This window comes from Gopherus flavomarginatus, chromosome 2 (genome assembly GCF_025201925.1).
Source record: "Gopherus flavomarginatus isolate rGopFla2 chromosome 2, rGopFla2.mat.asm, whole genome shotgun sequence".
NCBI classification, from domain to species: Eukaryota; Metazoa; Chordata; order Testudines; family Testudinidae; genus Gopherus; species Gopherus flavomarginatus.
Window position 1 is genome coordinate 23625682 of NC_066618.1, and position 18501 is coordinate 23644182.

Sequence of the window (18501 nt, forward strand, 5' to 3'; positions counted from 1 at the left end):
GCAGATAAACACTCATTCAGCATCTTGATATTTAATCAATAACTGGTCTCAGCTCCATAATGAAACTAACTTGCTATGTTGCTTTCTAAAGGAATTCCAAAAAAGATGAAGAAAACAAACAAATAAGCTTCCAAACCCCACTGCTAAAAATAACTCAGAATAAAACTAAACCTCACCATTACCACCAAACATCATTTTACATGTTTTTTAGAAAATAAAAAGAGTAAAGAAAATTGTCCTTCCTGATAAAAGCGGTTTATGTCAAGTTTTAGCTTAGAGAGTGTATAATTTACGGTCATGTTATAAACTCTTGGAACACTGGCATATTTGATACAAGATTCACAATGTTTCACAACACTCACCATTCCGTGATGCTCTTGTGTGCTCTAATTACTGATGTCTCAATATCAATTGGATGGTATCTCATCCCTCGTAACTCCATGGCTTCATCTAGTGCACCCACAACATAAAGTGCATCATGTCGCTCTAGTTACAGAGAGGGAAAAGCAATGACTTATATCTCTACTATATTAAATACATTATAAAAATATCCACATTAGTAAAATAACATTCTATTTATAAAGTATCCTTGAATTTCAGAAGATCCAAAGCACTTTACAAGTTATATACATTCACGATTACTGAAATGCAATGTGGAATGGAGGGCAGCAGCTAATCAGGCTGCTGAGCACAATATGGGAGAAAAAGAAATTTTTAGCCGACACCAGATCAAATCTCTATTCTTATGAATGTAGAGCAGACAGAGTGACTTGTATGGCATTCCGTTTATCTGCCTTTGAAGGATAATGAGTGAAACTGACCCTTCTGGAATTTGAATCTATCTTGCAGCTTGGATATTTCAAATCTGGTAGCTTAAACCACTATGGTGTCTGCCTATGATGCCGAAATAATACATGTTATATTCTTGATATCAAATCACTGATTAAGACAAAACTATCTTGCAATTTGTTTGTAGCATGAATTTTTATCAATCAGAGATGAGACCAATAAACCCAAACCAAACCAAACCAAAAAAACAACAACCCCTAGACTGAGATGAGAGTTCTTCTGGGATCTTATGTTAGTTTATGATAAGCCTATGTCATCCATAAGAGAAAATATATTGGTTGTGGCAATGGAGTTTAAGTCTCAATGAAGACATCTCCCAGACGCTATGTAGAAAAGGAACTTGTCCTTTTGAAAAGACAGTTTAGAAAGGAAGGATAGAGGAGGTGTGCCACTACTACGTCATGGGAGGATTTATTCCACTGGAAATGAAAGACTAGAAAACATTCCGTTGCTATTCTCTGAGAGTAAGAATTCTTGCTGCTTCTTGGACCCCTTATAGCTTCAGGATATTTTTCTGGATAAAATAATTAATGAAGTGAGAAAATCCTAAAAAATGTTTTATAAGATTAAATGCCTTTAGGAAGATTTAAATATGAGGAACTGGACAGTAATCTTAATGCACAGCAATTATAAGCAGAGCTTCAGACGTTATCAAATTCATCCGACTAGGTTCTATTCAAATTAGGGCTGTCAATTAATCGCAGTTAACTCATGCGATTAACTCAAAAAAATTAATTGCAATTAAAAATTTGAATGAGATTAATTGCACTGTTAAACAACAGAATACCAATTGAAATTTATTAAAGATTTGGGATATTTTTCTACATTTTCAAATATATTGATTTCAATTACAACACAGAATACAAAGTGTACAGTGCTCACTTTATATTATTACACCTCTACCCCAATATAATGTGACCTGATATAACACGAATTCAGATATAATGCAGTAAAGCAGTGCTCTGGGGGGTGGGACTGCGCACTCCGATGGATCAAAGCAAGTTTGATATAACGTGGTTTCACCTATAACGTGGTAAGATTTTTTGGCTCCCGAGACCAGCATTATATCGAGGTAGAGGTGTATTTTTATTACAAATATTTGCACCATAAAAATGATAAACAAAATAAATAATATTTTTCAATTCATCTCATACAAGTACTGTAGTGCAATCTCTACTGTGAAAGTATAACTTACAAATGTAGACTTTTTTTTGTTACATAACTACTGTGACAAAAGTTCCTCCTCTACCTTGGTGGGTCCTGTGCTTATTTGGCAGATTTGCTCACCTCAGTAATCTTCCCCACAGTCTGGGCCAACTTCTCCTCTGTCTGATCAGGAGTTTGGAGGTTTAGGGGGAACCCGGGCCCGCCCTTTACTCTGGGTTCCAGCCCATGGCCCTGTGGATTGCAGCTGTCTATAGTGCCTCCTGTAACAGCTGCATGACAGCTACAACTCCCTGGGCAATTTCCCCATGGCCTCCTCCAAACACCTTCTTTAACCTCACCACAGGACCTTCCTCCTCGTGTCTGATAACGCTTGTATTCCTTAGTCCTCCAGCAGCAAACCCTCTCACTCAGCTCCTTGCGCCTCTTGCTCCCAGCTCCTCACACACACTTCCTCTCCTCTGGCTCCCCCTCCCTGACTGGAGTGAGCTCCTTTTTAAACCCAGGTGCCTTGATTAGCCTGCCTTGATTGGCTGCAGGTGTTCTAATCAGCCTGGCTGCCTTAATTGGTTCTAGCAGGTTCCTGATTACTCTAGTGCAGCCCCTGCTCTGGTCACTCAGGGAACAGAAAACTACTCATCCAGTGACCAGTATATTTGCCCTCTACCAGACTCCTGTACCCTAGTGGCCTGGGTCTGTCACACTACACTCAAAAACAAAGCAATGTAAAACTTTAGATCCTACAAGTTCACTCAGTCCTACTTCTTGTTCAGCCAATTGTGACGAGAAACAAGTTTGTTTACATTTATGGGAGATAATGCTGCCTGCTTATTTACAATGTCATCTGAAAGTGAGAACAGGCGTTCGCATGGTACTTTTGTAGCTGGTTTTGCAAGGTATTTACGTGCCAGATATGCTAAACATCCATGTGCCTGTTAGGATATAGATATTCAGGCCTGTCTGCAAAGGCCTATACTTTAAGAATTTAGGTGTATTCTTATCACTGAGCTAGTTATAGAGGTATAAAAGAAAGAATCAAAAAATCACTGTCTGTCTGTGTAACAGCCATCTCTTATTGTGACAGTCTGAGGCCTGGTTCTTCAGCTAAGCAGCAGAGGCCAGCCATAAACTGGGAAATGTATGGTTACATCCTCACATTTCAAACTAGTCACATTGAAATAAGGTGCTATTGGGCTGTTAGGAATACAATCGTGTCCTGATACTGCTATCACCTCCAGAGAAAGCGAAGAGCGTAGAAGATGTAAAAGGAAACTTAGTTTGATAGCATCCTGTCTGGCCAGAACTCACTTATCAATAGCTAAGATGTGAAATCCTCATTTTTGTATTGTTCTATCACGGTAGTCTCCACTTCCCTATTGTTTGTCTGTATAATCTCTGTCTGGTTCTGTGATTGTTTCTGTCTGCTATATAATTAATTTTGTTGGGTGTAAATCAATTAAAGTGGTGGAACATAATTGGTTAAATAACCATGTTACAATATGTTAGGATTGGTTAGTTAAATTTCAGTAAAATGATTGGTTAAGGTATAGCTAAGCAAAACTCAAGTTTTACTACATAGTCTGCTGTGAATCAGGAAGTAGGGAGGGGAAATGGGAACAGGGACAGGGGATGGGGGGGGAATTGGGATCATGTTTACTAACGGGGGGAATGGGAACAGGGGATGGGAACAGGAAAGATAGGGTATGTCACTAGTGAATAATATGGCCCTGTGCTTCCCTGACAGAAAACAAAATATTCCCTGTAACTTCATTTACAAGCTAGAGCTTATAGTACATTTTTATTCGCTCCTACAGTCTTAAGGACAGGGTGAGTTCAAAAATAGGACAATTTTTATTAACAACTTCACAGAAATAGGATTACTAACTGAGGGTGGCTTCGCAAAAAGCTCAAGCCCAGTTCTGCCGCAGTGTTCCATAAGCAAGGATCTGCTCATGCAGAGCCAATTGCAGCAGTGGTGCAAAATATGTAAGAATATTAACATTTTTTTCCAGACGAAAAGTATTAGAGACATTTTGTATATAGAATCAGAAGGTCTCTTCCTCAGGGAGCTTACAGTGTGTATCGAAAACATACAAAAGCACACATGTAACAAAAGGAATACAACTGGGCAGCCATTTTTGGCAGGCATCTTGTTCCACTGTTTTATCTTCTTATTGACATCTATTTTGAAAATGCTTCTTTGGAGGGTTCTAGAGCATTTAATGGTGAATGTTGATGCTTACAACAGACCAGGTTACAAGTGAGTGAACAACTTTATAGAACTTTCAAAGCTATGTATAAACACACATTTATAAATGGAACTAGTGGTCTTACCTCCATTTGCATCAGTAAGTTCTGTTCTCCTCAAGAACCCCAAATAGCCAGTCCGAGCCCAAATAGTCTGTGTGTCTCCAAAGCTGAGTCTTGAATTAAAGTGATCTGATTGCAGAGATTCATCTCCATATATGGTAAAATACCCACTGGCATTATGAGCACTGTGAACCCATATCTAAGTTAAAAGCAATTAGACTGGCATTAATTAAAGTATCTATCTGGGGTGAAGAATTCTTGAAAATTCTTGCATCTATTTGTAATCATAACTAGGTGTTTCTGATTCAACACTCACCTTATTTCTGTACTTATTTGAGGGCCAAATCCTGCTTGCCTTACACATGAGTAGCTTTGCTGAAGTCAATGAGTGAGGTTCTGTGTCTCTTAAAGGTACAGAACAGGCCTCACACCTCAGGGAAGTGGTGCCTAGCCTTCGCATCCTCCTGGTCTTGGGCTGCTCTGAGGGCTCAAGATACTCCTGGTTTAACTTAGACAAGCTCCCAGAACTGTCTAATTTCTATCAGTCTCATAGGACTATACTATGGGCTGCAGTGCTACCCAGGATTTCCACAGTGCTGTGTTCTGTGATGCTGCCCCAACATGCCCCTTCCACTCATGCCCGCTACATTAGCACTTTGAGGGTGGTCCTTTGATGACAGCTTTATAGACAGGTCTTTCACAGTGTCTGTGCTGGGGAAATTTTTCCCCAGCTTGATCTAAGACTGTTTACACTGCCCTGGTCTTTTCATTTGGTATAAAGCCTAGGGGCCAGAAACTCACCCAATAAGACTACTTTGGTGAGTGTGCCCCTTAACTATCAAACAATAATAGCGCTCAGTACTTACAAAGCACTTTTAATCTTCAAAATATTAAAGACAGCTTCACAACAACTCTTGAGAGACAGGTAAGGCAGTACTAAGCTATACAAATTACCTTTTTTGGAATAATGAAAAGGGCACTGATGGCATTCTTTTGGCCAAAATATTTTACTCCAGCCTTAGCACAAAACACTGGGATTTCATGATCTCATTTTTTTCAGAAGGATTATATATTCTCAAAAGTTGTACTGTAATTTTAATCATGACCATACAAATTATTTCATTTATTGAAATCTTTATTTGCTCATTGAAAATAAAAAGTTAAGTTCAATTTTATTATTCTGTGAAACACAAAATAAGCAGGAAATGTGTACAGCTTTCCTAAACTACATTAAACAGAACATTTTAGGTTATAATGATCATAAAAAGAATATAGGAACTCCATGTAGCTGAAGTTAGACTAATCAAAGAAATATCCTTTACTCCGTGTCAGAAGTAATAGAACAAGCAGAAAATGTAGATGGAAAAAAACCGGTTATTTTAAAAAAGGTCTCTGTGCTTTTCTTAAAGAGATGCTGATATTTTTGAAGTTCAACAAGAAAAAGGTTTTTAACAGCAACTCTTTTACTGTTAACTTCACACATTATAAAGCTGCATGGTCTACAGATATTCATGAGCTTGGCATATCTCTATACACCTCTACCCGATATAACGCTGTCCTCGGGAGCCAAAAAATCTTACCATGTTATAGGTGAAACCGCATTATATCCAACTTGCTTTGATCCTCCGGAGTGTGCAGCCCCGCCTCTCTGGAGCACTGCTTTACCGCGTTATATCCGAATTTGTGTTATGTCGGGTCGCGTGATATCGGGGTAGAGGTGTATTTATTTAAGGAAGCCATTAATATAGTGTAAAGTGGCTTTTGCTCCTGTAATTTAATTCATTACAGACCAAGGGGCAATTTTTGTGACTCACCTCACCAAGATGAGAATCCCCTAAGGGTCCCTTTGTTTCAGGATTAGCAATAATGATGCGAACTCCAGGGAGGATCTATTAAAAGACAAAGTGAGTCATATTCTGTAAGAAACCAGATGATGTACATGTCTGTTTATGTAACTATACAAATGATACTTGTCCCCAGAAGCCCTTTACCTGACTCATTAAAAAAATCTTTAAAATACTTGACATATTACTTAAGGAATGGTATTAGCTAGTTGTGATAGATATACCTAATTCTGTGCTGTTACAGATTGTCAGGGCCACCGGGGGGTGGGGGCAAGTGGGGCAATTTGCCCCAGGCCCCGGACCCCACAGGAGCCCTGCGAGCTGCTCTGGGTTTTTGGAGGCACTTAGATGGCGGGCACTTCCTTCACTCTGGGTCTTCGGCAGCGGGTCCTTCAGTGCAGTGGAAGACTCGGAGCGAGCGAAGGACCCGCTGCTGAAGTGCTGCTGAAGCCTTGGAGCGCCGCCCAGTGAGTACAAGCGCCGCTGCAAGTGGCGGGAAAAAAAAAGCCGTGATTGGTGGCAGCTCTACTGCCGTTGCATCATTCTTTGGCTGCAATTTGGCGGCAGGTCCTTCCCCCCGAGAGGGACCCACCGCTGAATTGCCGCCGAAGACCCGGCCCTGCCCCAGATCCCCTGAATCCTCTGGGCGGCCCTGCAGATTGCTGCCAGTAAACTTTCTGATAAGAAAATCCCTGTCTTTCCTGTTTATTAGTCAAGGGATTCAGATGTGGAAGAAACCTGCATAAGAGAGAAAGCCAATCCAGACTGACTGAATTTAGGAAATGCTGCAAACCCTCCTCTTCATAAAAGCCTGTTGTAAGAATGAATAAAGAATAAAATAACACTGACACCCCCATCCTACTAAAAATAAATGAATAATTTAAAAAAATACTGAATAGGCTCTAAAACATTCAAAACCAAAAACTCTACCCCAAATAGAGTTTTTACTCAGAAATGGGGCAAGAACCAGTGACTGCAGAAAATCCACAAAGGACTTTGCTACGGCTTCCTATGGAAGGTGCCCAGATGCTATAAGAACAGATGGCAGGATAAAACCCTGATAGACAGATAATGTTTTCTGCCAAAGATAATGTTCACATGGGGAAAAATAATGAATATATTATGGTGCCAAGAGCCTCTGTTTCAGTTCTTTAAACTAGACTGTCTGGATGCTCAGGGCAGTAATAATGGATCCTTTCACACTTACAGAGACTGGATCAAATTTAGTCTAGCTTGGTATCAATAAGTAAATATGTAGCTCTTAGATAGAGCTTTTCATCAATAGATCTCAAAGTGCTCTACACAATCAACCCCATTTTACAGAGGAGGAAACCGAGGCATGGGGAGGTAAAATGACTTGGCCATGATCACCCACTTGGCCAATGGCAGAGTCAGGTATAGAACCCAGGTTTCTCAAATCCCTGCCCGGTGATCTAACCACTAGCCCACACTGCCTCACATACATCCCAAAGATGTTTCCCCTGCCAGATGTCTGGGGGCCTATGAATAATGTGGGAATGTCTTGGTGGTCTCAGTCCAATTTCCAGGGGACATGTGTCATCATTAAAACCTCCACTGCCAAGAAAGGTGCCAGTAGTTGTCTCAAAATCAAGTCAGAGGACTGCATAGGCAGATAGTGAACTATCATCTCAGGAGTAGGAAGCAATTCCCTCAGAACAGAGGGGGATAAGTTGTTGAAGTAATGTTAAGAGATCTGTCAATGCTACTGTGCTGTAAGTCTCTGTGGATAACGACAGGACTGCAGTCTGTCCAGTGTTAGAGCTTTCCTCAGCACTGAATTCATCTTAGAAAAATTAACAAAGTGGAAATTAAAGAAATGTTTAATAGTACAGAAGCCATGTTCAGTACTTACTTTTCCTGATTCCATTAGGGGCAAACTATGAGGTGATCCTCTCTCTACTAAACGAACTCTGTAAAATAAACATAACAATAGGGTGCATCAGGGGGATTTTATTTCAATTGGGTATTTTTTAACAAGGTATCTAGGACAGCTTCATGGTTGCAATACTGAACATAAATTCAGGAAGGATGACATCGGTGCGATGGTAAATAATATCCAGTACAGGAAACCCTGTAGAACATAACTGGGGGAATAATGAAAAAAGGCATTAATGAACATTTGTTCAAATATAGAACTCCGCAATGGTATTTGCAGCCTTTTATTTATTTCCAGTACACTTTTTGTTCAGAGAATATTCAAAGGAAATGAAAAATCTGTTCACAACAAAGAGAATCAATCTTCAGTTTCCCACAATCTATTTATAGGTGTTTCAATCATCCAGTCAAGGCACAGCAACTTGTGGCTTAGGTGACCAATCATGCTCCAAGAACAGCTAGTAGTGAAAGACATGGTCATAGTGAGTAGCTCACAACTAAACAACAGACTGATATGCGTCTGTATTTGCAACCTTTGTTTGTTGATTTCAGTGGAGAGTGTGTTTGGCAAACATTTTAAACAACCAACGAATTTGTGAAATGGAAAGTTTATTTGCTGCCTGGGACTGACCTCTTTCCTAGTTGAGACATTTGGGTTCCCACTCTCCTTGGAAATGCTACCTTCCTTTCCAAGTGATTCACTTATACACTAGAGAAACTAGTATGGCACCCTGGAATTCTCTCTTTAGAGGTGTATTAGCCTCTGGGAAAATTACTGGACTCAAAGTCTGTTTTAAGGAGTCCTAAGAAGACTGACCTGCAGTACACAACTTGCTGAAGGAGTCTTGGTGATGCACGTGCAATGCTGTGAGTAAGTGAAGGCCCTAAACAAACTATTCAAACTCTAAACTCCTATCCAGGAGACAGCAAGGTACTATGGGCTAGGAGCAATTATGGCAGATCTCCCCTTCTGTGATTCATCACTTGGTCAACTTACAGGTGGAGTACCACTTGCACTTCAGCTTGTTCCATTTAGCCTGCTCTGCCATGAGAGGAAGGAGGAACAATTACAGAGCTCAGTGAATGGTCTCATTTAGAGAACAAAGCCTTGGAAATTTCAGCCCCTACAGAAAGAGGCAAGTGTGGGAAGCATTTCTCTCACTGCTGACCCCCAAACCAGCCATAACAGCTAGGACTGCAATGGACAGGCAGGAATGCTGAAACACAGCTTTTGTTTCTGGTATTGGGGGCAAAGAATCTGGTTTGAAGGTGAAATGGGCATGGCCAGACATTGAGCCTTGTAGACAATTCTGAACTGTTTCTAGTAATTGCAGGAACTGAGGCGCTGCCCAGTTGCCTTGAACTGGGGAAGAGGATAAGGTTCAGAAACTCAAGTCTGCCTGTGGAAAAAATGCCACCAAAAAAGAGGCTCGCTACAAAAATAGCTTGCTCAGCTCTAACCAGGCAGAACGTACGTGAGACAGCTGTAGCTAAAATAAAATTGTGCAGAACACTTGAATTCCAGTCATTTGTTTTAAGCAGTGCTTAATCATGTTGGTAACTAACCATGCACTCGCGTTTTCAATGCTTTTAAGTTTTAAATTTTCAAATAGACAAGTTCACAATATTTAAGGAAATGCAGAAGACAAATTTGGACTGACACATACAGTAATTCCTAAGTGATGTGTAGTATAGCAGTGGTTCTCAACCAGGAGTCCAGGGCCCCCTGAGGGGCTGCAAACAGGTTTGAGGGGGGTCTGCTAAGCATGGCCAATGTTAGACTTGCTGTGCTTTGTGGGGCCCCCTGTGGTGCGGGGCCCTGTGCAATTGCCTTGCTTGCTACTCTCTAACGCTGTCCCTGGCTTTTATATGCAGAAGAACAGTTGTTGTGGCACTGGTGTGCTGGGTAGTTTTTATAGTATGTTGGGGGGACCTCGGAAAGAAAAGGATTGAGAACCCTGGTACTAGAGAACTGAGTCTATTCTATGAAAGTTGATGTATATGAGACACAGAAAGCGAGGGAAATAAAAATGGTAAATTTCCAGACAGATCTTTTTGCTCAGTAGTAAGGATTAATTTGACTGGTGATCTGAGTATTGTATAAGCAACAGCTTTTTTCCAAGATGCTCTATAACAGGGTTCGGCAACCTTTCAGAAGTGGTGTGCCGAGTCTTCATTTATTCACTCTAATTTAAGGTTTCGCGTGCCAGTAATACCTTTTAACGTTTTTAGAAGGTCTCTTTCGATAAGTCTATGATATATAACTAAACTATTGTATGTAAAGTAAATAAGGATTTTCAAATGTTTAAGAAGCTTCATGTAAAATTAAATTAAAATGCAGAGCCCTCCGGACCAGGGGACAAGACCTGGGCACTGTGAGTGCCACTGAAAATCAGCTTGCGTGCCGCCTTCGGCACCCGTGCCATAGGTTGCCTACCCCTGGGATAGATAATAAGACAGAAAATATCATATTGCCTTTATATAAATCCATGGTACACCCATATCTTGAATACTGCATGCAGATGTGGTCACCTCATTTTACAAAAGATATACTGGAATTGGAAAAGGTACAGAAGAGGGCAACAAAAATTATTAGGGATATGAAACAGCTTCCATATGAGGAGAGATTAATAAGACCGGGACTTTTCAGCTTGGAAAATGGATGACTAAGGGAGGGATATGATAGAAGTCTATAAAATCATGACTGGCGTGGAGAAAGTAAATAAGGATCTGTTATTTGCTCCTTCTCATAACAAAAGAACTAGGGGCCACCAAATGAAATTAACAGGCAGCAGGTTTAAAACAAACAAAAGGAAGCATTTTTTCACACAATGCACAGTCCACCTATGGAACTCTTTGCCAGAGGATGTTGTGAAGGCCAAGACTATAAAAGGGTTCTAAAAAGAACTAGATAAATTCATGGAAGATAGGTCCATCAACGGCAATTTGCCAGGATGGTTAGGGATGGTGTTCCTAGCCTCTGTTTGTCAGAAGCTGGGAATGGTCAACAGGGAATGGATCACTTGATGATTACCTGTTCTGTTCCTTCCCTCTGGGCCACCTGGCATTGGCCACTGTCAGAAGACAGTATACTGGACTAGATGGACCTTTGGTCTGACTCAGTATGGCCATTATTATGTTCTTATTTAAAACCCAGGAGGCACTTGTTCTGCATACTCAGCACGGTTGAGGCATCACCCGGAGAACTGTATCCAGTTCTGTGTTCCTCACTTCAAGAAAGATGTGAACAAACTGGAAAAGAGTCCAGAGGAGAATAACAAAACTGATAGAAAACATGACCTTTGAGGACAGATTGAATGAATTGGGCATGTTTAGTCTAGAGAATGTTAAGGGGGGGGACCAGATGACAGTCTTCAAATTGTAAAAGATTGTTATAAAGAAGAGACAGACCAACGGTAAAACAAGAAGTAATTGGCAGCAAGAGAAACTTAGGTTGGATATTAGGAAAAAAACTAATTACAAGGATAATTAAACACTGGAGCAAGCTATCTACAAATGTTGTAAAATCTCTGTCTTTGGAATTTTTAAAGAACAGGTTGCACAAACACCAGTCATGAATGGTCTATGTATATTTAATCCTACCTCAGCACGAGGGTTGGATGTATGGACTAGATGACCTCTTGAGGTCCCTTCCAGTCCTATAGATCTATGATTACAAGTTAGAAAGACTTCTAAAATCTTAAATCCAGAAAGTATATTATGCCTGATATAAGACAAAAAAAGCCTTTCACTGTGCCAAAGTGTTCACCGCTATCACGGATTAAGTTGGAAAAAAATCCATGGTAACACTGTTTTAAACTATGCCCCCACAATAAGCTCCACCCCCAAAAGTACTGGTGTGCAGATGTTCTCACTGTGATCACACATGCCCTTTGGGCTCTTCGGGCTTGAGCTCCTCCTCAGTGGGGTTTGAATACACCCATGGTCTCTGCTGGACTCTGTGATGGGCTCACCTCACTGCCCAGTGAGGCTCATATGCCCCAACAGGTTGTTAGAGCCTGACCCATTGTGGGGGCCTCACAGGCCCCACTGGGCTCTGCTAAGTTCCTTAGGCTTGGCTTCTTGGTTGGGGTGGAGAAAGTAGCAGTGCTCTCCAAAGCTCATTCACTGGCAGTGCCAAAACAAGCCGTCATTCTCAGTAGGTTGTGCAGATCATAACTATAGCCTCTACTCTCCTTTTAAGAGCCGTGATCTAGTTAATACTTTGTTATTGTTGTGTAACTTAATTAGTCCCCTTGGAGATGAATGGCACAGTTCATACCACTTAGAGCTATGTTTTCAGATTCTGCAACACAGCAGAAAGCATGGGTCTTGTTAGATCCTTGGTTGCTCCTGGATAGCAGCTGCTTAGATAGCAACTGTGACCAAGAGTGATTTTCTAGGTATACTTAATCCTGCCTTAGTTTGGTGATCAGGTGCATGGACTAGGGGTGACCTCTTGAGGTCCCTTCTGGCCCTATATGTCTACGATAAATTAGAAAGACTTCCCTGTAAAGTACTCTACCTGGCAGGAAGAGTGAGGACCTTTTACACTTACCCAAGCCACTGTGACTTTCAGACTAAACTACTGTAGTGTTCCCTCCGTGAGGCAATACCTTGACATCACGTGGAAGCTGAAGTTAGATAGCTACATTCTGGCTGCATACTACGTAGTGCGTTTAATCTGGAAACTCTTTCCATTGTTTGACTGACCACCACAGAACTCCCGGTTAGAGTCTAAGGTGTTGGTTTTGACCTGTCATAGATTCATAGATCCTAGGACTGGAAGGGACCTTGAGAGGTCATCAAGTCCAGCCCCCTGCCCTTATGGCAGGACCAAATACTGTCTAGACCATCCCTGATAGACATTTATCTAACCTACTCTTAAATATCTCCAGAGATGGAGATTCCACAACCTCCCTAGGCAATTTATTCCAGTGTTTAACCAGCCTGACAGGAAGTTTTTCCTAATGTCCAACCTAAACCTCCCTTGCTGCAGTTTAAGCCCATTGCTTCTTGTTTTATCCTTAGAGGCCAAGATGAACAAGTTTTCTCCCTCCTCCTTATGACACCCTTTAGATACCTGAAAACTGCTATCATGTCCCCTCTCTGTCTTCTCTTTTCCAAACTAAACAAACTCAATTCTTTCAGTTTCCTTCATAGGTCATGTTCTCTAGGTCTTTAATCATTCTTGTTGCTCTTCTCTGGACCCTCTTCAATTTCTCCACACTTTTCTTGAAATGCAGTGCCCAGAATTGGACACAATACTCCGGTTGAGGCCTAACCAGTGCAGAGTAGAGCCGAAGAATGACTTCTCGTGTCTTGCTCACAACACACTTGTTAATGCATCCCAGAATCACGTTTGCTTTTTTTGCAACAGCATCACATTGTTGACTTATATTTAGCTTGTGGTCCACTAGAACTCCTAGATCTCTTTCTGCTGTACTCCTTCCTAGACAGTCTCTTTCCATTCTGTATGTGTGAAACTGATTGTTCCTTCCTAAGTGGAGCACTTTGAATTTGTCTTTATTAAACTTCATCCTATTTACCTCAGACCATTTCTTCAATTTGTCCAGATCATTTTGAATTATGACCCTATCCTCCAAAGCAGTTGCAATCCTTCCCAGTCTGGTATCATCTGCAAACTTAATAAGCGTGCTTTCTATTCCAACATCTAAGTCGTTGATGAAGATATTGAACAGAGCCGGTCCCAAAACAGACCCCTGCGGAACCCCACTTGTTATACCTTTCCAGCAGGATTGGGAACCATTAATAACTACTCTCTGAGTACAGCTATCCAGCCAGTTATGCACCCACTTTATAGCAGCCCCATCTAAGTTGTATTTGCCTAGTTTATTGTAAGAATATCATGCGAGACCATATCAAATGCCTTACTAAAGTCTAGGTATACCACATCCACTGCTTCTCCCTTATCCAAAGATTCGTTATCCTATCAAAGTTGTAAGACACTGTTAACCAAGAAACACTCCCCCCATAACATTGCTGCAGTTGCAATCTTTGAAGCTACCTGGCTCCTTACCTCTGCATACTAGGAAAACACAGTGCAGGCAAGCACATAGGGCATTGCTCTGATGTAAGACGACCTATGTTCTTTTTCCAGCCCAGTCACTCACCTGCGGTGACCTGGGGCAAATGGCTTGATCTCTTTGTGCCTCTGTTTCTCCTCACATTCCTTGACTCATCTATTTAGACTGTAAACTCCTTGGGGGCCAGGAACTGCCTCTCATTATGCATTTGTAGGGAGTTTAACAGATTGGAGGCCCAATTTTAGTTGGGGCCTTTAATCACTACAGTAAGACAAATAATAAAAACAGGAAAAGAGCCTGGTTCCTAACACCCTGTACATTTTATATATTAACATTTTACACTCATTTTTACAAAGTGCACCCAGAGGCAATCTAACCCATGACCAATACAGTTTATGAGGAACTCAGGCAGGTATCCCACAGTGGTTTAGGTATATCAGATTAAGTTGACAAATTTCAATATGGTAGGGGAGAGGGTCTATAACAAACTATGAGATGGTAACATTCTTGCACTGAAACTAGGACTGCCATGTTCCCAATGCAAGTCATTGGGAAATGCTGATGAAACAGTGTCACCACTGAGTTAAAAGAAATGTGACCCTTGATCTGCTACACCTATTAAAATATAGGTCAGAATTTTCAGGAGCATATAAATCCTACCGGAAGTCCATTGGACTTAGTAACTATGGGTAAAAATTGCAAAGTTGCTGAAGTGCCTTAGGTACCTAAGGAATATGCAGCAGCCATTTTTAAAAAAAGACTCACTTGCATTAAATAGGCACATTTTCACAATACCAGGAAGACAAGGGACATTTACCTGGTGGCAGAATAAGGGCTACATGACTACTAATTTTTATATTTTCTCTTCTATAAAAAGCAAATTAGTATTAGAAAACAACAAAAGGTTTAATGGTCTCTTTAAAACAAGACCAAGCTCAAACGTTACAAAGGAATTTACTTGTAGACAGGCAGAGCACTACAACGCTTCGCCAAAAGAGAACAAATGGGTAAGTCATAAACATATAACACTATATTTAAACTTATAAAACAAATAATATTTTATATTAGGATTCTCAAACTTTGTCTTGAATCTTTCTATGTTCAGGAAAAAAAAACCCTAAAAACAATTGCATTTCCCCACAGTTTACTACAACACAAAGAACTGAAAATTCTATACTTTCCAAGAATATGAGTAATAAAGTACAGCAGCTTAGATCAATATAATTATAATAAAAAGGGGTGTCAAAAGTACTAATGTTATTTCCTAAAGCACCTTTGGTGTTATCTCACAGTTCTATTCAAAAAGATTATACCTCACAGCAGCTAAAATAAAACTGCACAAACATTCTAGGACATCATAACGTTCACTGATTGCGTGACACCTCTCTTCCCCCTCGCCCCTTCTCAAATACCCCGGGGCCCAGGGATGAAGATAGCAAGTCTCACGCACACTAGGCTCAGAGGCAGGAAGTGGGGCCTCCTTTAGTGCAGGTGGCTTGGTCATAGGAACTGTGGGCAGAGCATTGCATTCAGAGGTCTGCCAGTACTGCGAGCTCCCTGTAGGTCTGATGTGGCAGGATGTCAATGAGGATGCTGAGCTGGGACTGACCACTGCTGTAGCAGTCCCCAGGGTTTAGGGAGTCAGACCCAAGGTGGGACCATCACTGGCTGGGACCAACTGGTTACTCTCCAGCTGTACCAGCACCACATGGGAGGCAGTGCATCACCCCAGGCAGGAACCAACAGGGTGTTGGCTCTTCCTGCGACCTAACCCAACCAGCGAGAGAGACTATGTGCCTGCAAAGCTCCTCTCCCATGCGAGCAGTCGGGGAATGGGGAAGACGACCACACTAAGAGCCTCCACAGAACTAATGGCCCATTTCACACAGTGGCTGCTGCCATGATGAGGGCACCAAAGACGAAGTGAACAGCTGTGGCAGACTGGAAAGAGAACCCTTCTGGTAAGCCCAGTTTGCCCCTCCCCGTTGCCCAGGGATGAGTGACAGCTCAGTGGCAAATGGAGGAAAGACTCTGAGATACCGCAAGGCAGCACCGAGGTGGAGTCAGGGGCCTTGGAAATGGATGTGAGCCCCAATACCAATGCAGGGCAGAGCTGTGATGAGGAGACACATGGGGCAGAAGGGAGCTCCTAGAATACTATAGATGGTGCTTCAGCCAAAGAGAAAAGCAAAGGGGGAGATGGAGGAGCCCCACCTGAGCTGGAGAACAGGGCATGGGTAAGGATGAGGGGAATGAGAGGTGCTGGGATGCTGAGGGGAGAAATATGGAGAAGCAGGAGCTGAGCTGGGGAGCAGAGCACTGGATGGAGCAGAGGAGCCCCTGGGCAGAGCTCTAGCTCCTTCTGCCCTACCCCCAGGCTGAGCAGAGCTCTGAATCTGCTCCGACAGTACTACACTCCTAGGCAAAAGAGAGGCAATTGGTGACTTTCCTGCACCCATGTCTCCCCAGAGGCATGCCCCATAGATTGCAAACATCTGTGTTATATGCAATACTTATAGCACTGGAAATAATAACCTCCCCTATTTAAAATGTCTCTGTTGACAGATTAAAATCCTGGTATGGTTTTCTGAGGTTATCAAATCACAGATAATCATGGATATTGCCCAAAATACTACTCCAGCGGCAGGAGGAGTGATCCTAAAGTGGTGGTGAAAACCGCTTCAATTATAATTAAGGCTAAGATTATGTCACGGAGGTCACAGATTTCTCGACTTTCAGAGACCTCCATGACATTTCCCAGCCCAGGGTGGCAGGCCAGTGCTGACAGCTGGAGTGCCGAGCCACCATAAGCGGTAAAGGGACCCTGCAGCTCCCAGCCCCCGCAGGTGGCAGGTACTGGACCCTCCCTTTCTGCAGTGGGGCCCGGGCTCTCATTCCCTCCTTCAACCCATTTTGTCACGGTTATTTTTAGAAGTCAGACAGATCACAGGCTTCTGTGAATTTTGGTTTATTGCCCGTGACCTGTCCCTGACTTTTACTAAAAATAACTGTGACAAAATCTTAACCTTAATTATAATCCAAACAAGCTGCACAAGAGCAGTGGAGAAAGCGGCTCTAGTGGCACTTATTTAAGTGCTAAGGAAAGACAGCAATGAAAGGCATCACGCTGCTTGGTTTGCTGGCTGGGCCTGGCAAGGGAAATAAGATTAGAAGAAGAAAAAGTAAGTGTTATCAGTCTGAAAGGCTATGACCTTGGGATCATACATTCTATTAAAACAGTTTAAAAAGCCCCATTTTGAGTCTAAGCTACCATTGCATCTCAGGTTAAATAAACTAACAGTCCAACTTTGTTCTGATGGCTTAGCACAACACACGAAAACCTCAAAAGAATTACAGCTGTAATATAGTTACTCTGGAATTTTTAGAGTGAATTTCCGTTCTCTAAACAGGCAGACCTTGGAATTTACAAAATGTAACCACTAGGGACAGTAAAAACCCTCCTCCTACAAACTGCTTGGATATGTTTTTATTTGCATCACTTTCAGTTCTTTCATCCAAATTTCAGCTTCCCTTCTCTGCACTATTCTAAATATCAAATACTGACAGCTTACTTTCAGGCTTTGGCAGAACAGTTCCTATACCTAAATACAAAGGCGCTGGTAGGAAACATTTCCTGAAAGTGACTAGGAGTGCAGTAGTTCTTGAGGGCTGCAATTTCTGTGTTAGACCAAGCTATCTCATTAGACTATTAAATTTACAATGGTTATATTTAGTGTCACTGGATATTTTATCACTGATCCATCTATCCTGAGATTTGTGTAACACTTACGCTGACCTTCCCTAAAGTGCTGTTCAATATATCTCAATTATTAAATTTAGATCTTACTTTGCTTCCGCTCTCAACTTCTTTCATTTTCTGCCTGACAGTAAGGCAAGCATGAACTGAACATGTTTTTTTCTAAATTAAAACTAAGTATTTTTCCTCATACATGTATCATAAGGAAGTCTGGTATAGCCAGCATCTTTTGGTGGATACAAGTCTAAGCTGGAATTCTAGTTAGCCTCAGGGAGAATGGCTTCACACAATCTTATTGTTCAAAAATAAATATTTACCACACTGTATTTGACTAGAGAGGCAGTTTTTAAAACACTATCTATATCAGCAAGAGAATCTTGTGTAAAGTGGTCAGGAAGTACTATACTTGAACTTAAAATATGGTTTGAGACAAATTATATTTCGATATTTGTTAATTATAGCAAAATATTTCTGAAGGCAGGAGGAATACCTGTCAGGTTTGTCTAATCATTGAGAGATGCTACCAGCTTCTGCTTCCTCCATGTTATCAACACACCTTAATGAAGTGTTGATAAATTCCAAGCCTCGTTGAAACTGGGTATGTCTACACTGGCAAGTTTCTGTGCAACAAGTG

The 18501-nt window shown here is 41.5% G+C and overlaps 1 protein-coding gene across 5 annotated transcripts in view; it reads right to left on the minus strand.

Annotated features, from left to right (window-relative positions):
* Positions 1-18501, minus strand: part of DIP2C (disco interacting protein 2 homolog C) — a 480496-nt gene that overhangs the window by 14154 nt on the left and 447841 nt on the right. For all 5 annotated transcript variants that reach the window (XM_050942214.1, XM_050942217.1, XM_050942216.1 and 2 more), the window contains 4 exons: positions 8041-8098; positions 6138-6212; positions 4348-4522; positions 363-486 (listed from right to left, as the gene is read on the minus strand). In XM_050942214.1, the coding sequence (XP_050798171.1) occupies positions 363-486; positions 4348-4522; positions 6138-6212; positions 8041-8098 (432 nt within the window). The remainder of the gene's footprint in view (positions 1-362; positions 487-4347; positions 4523-6137; positions 6213-8040; positions 8099-18501) is intronic.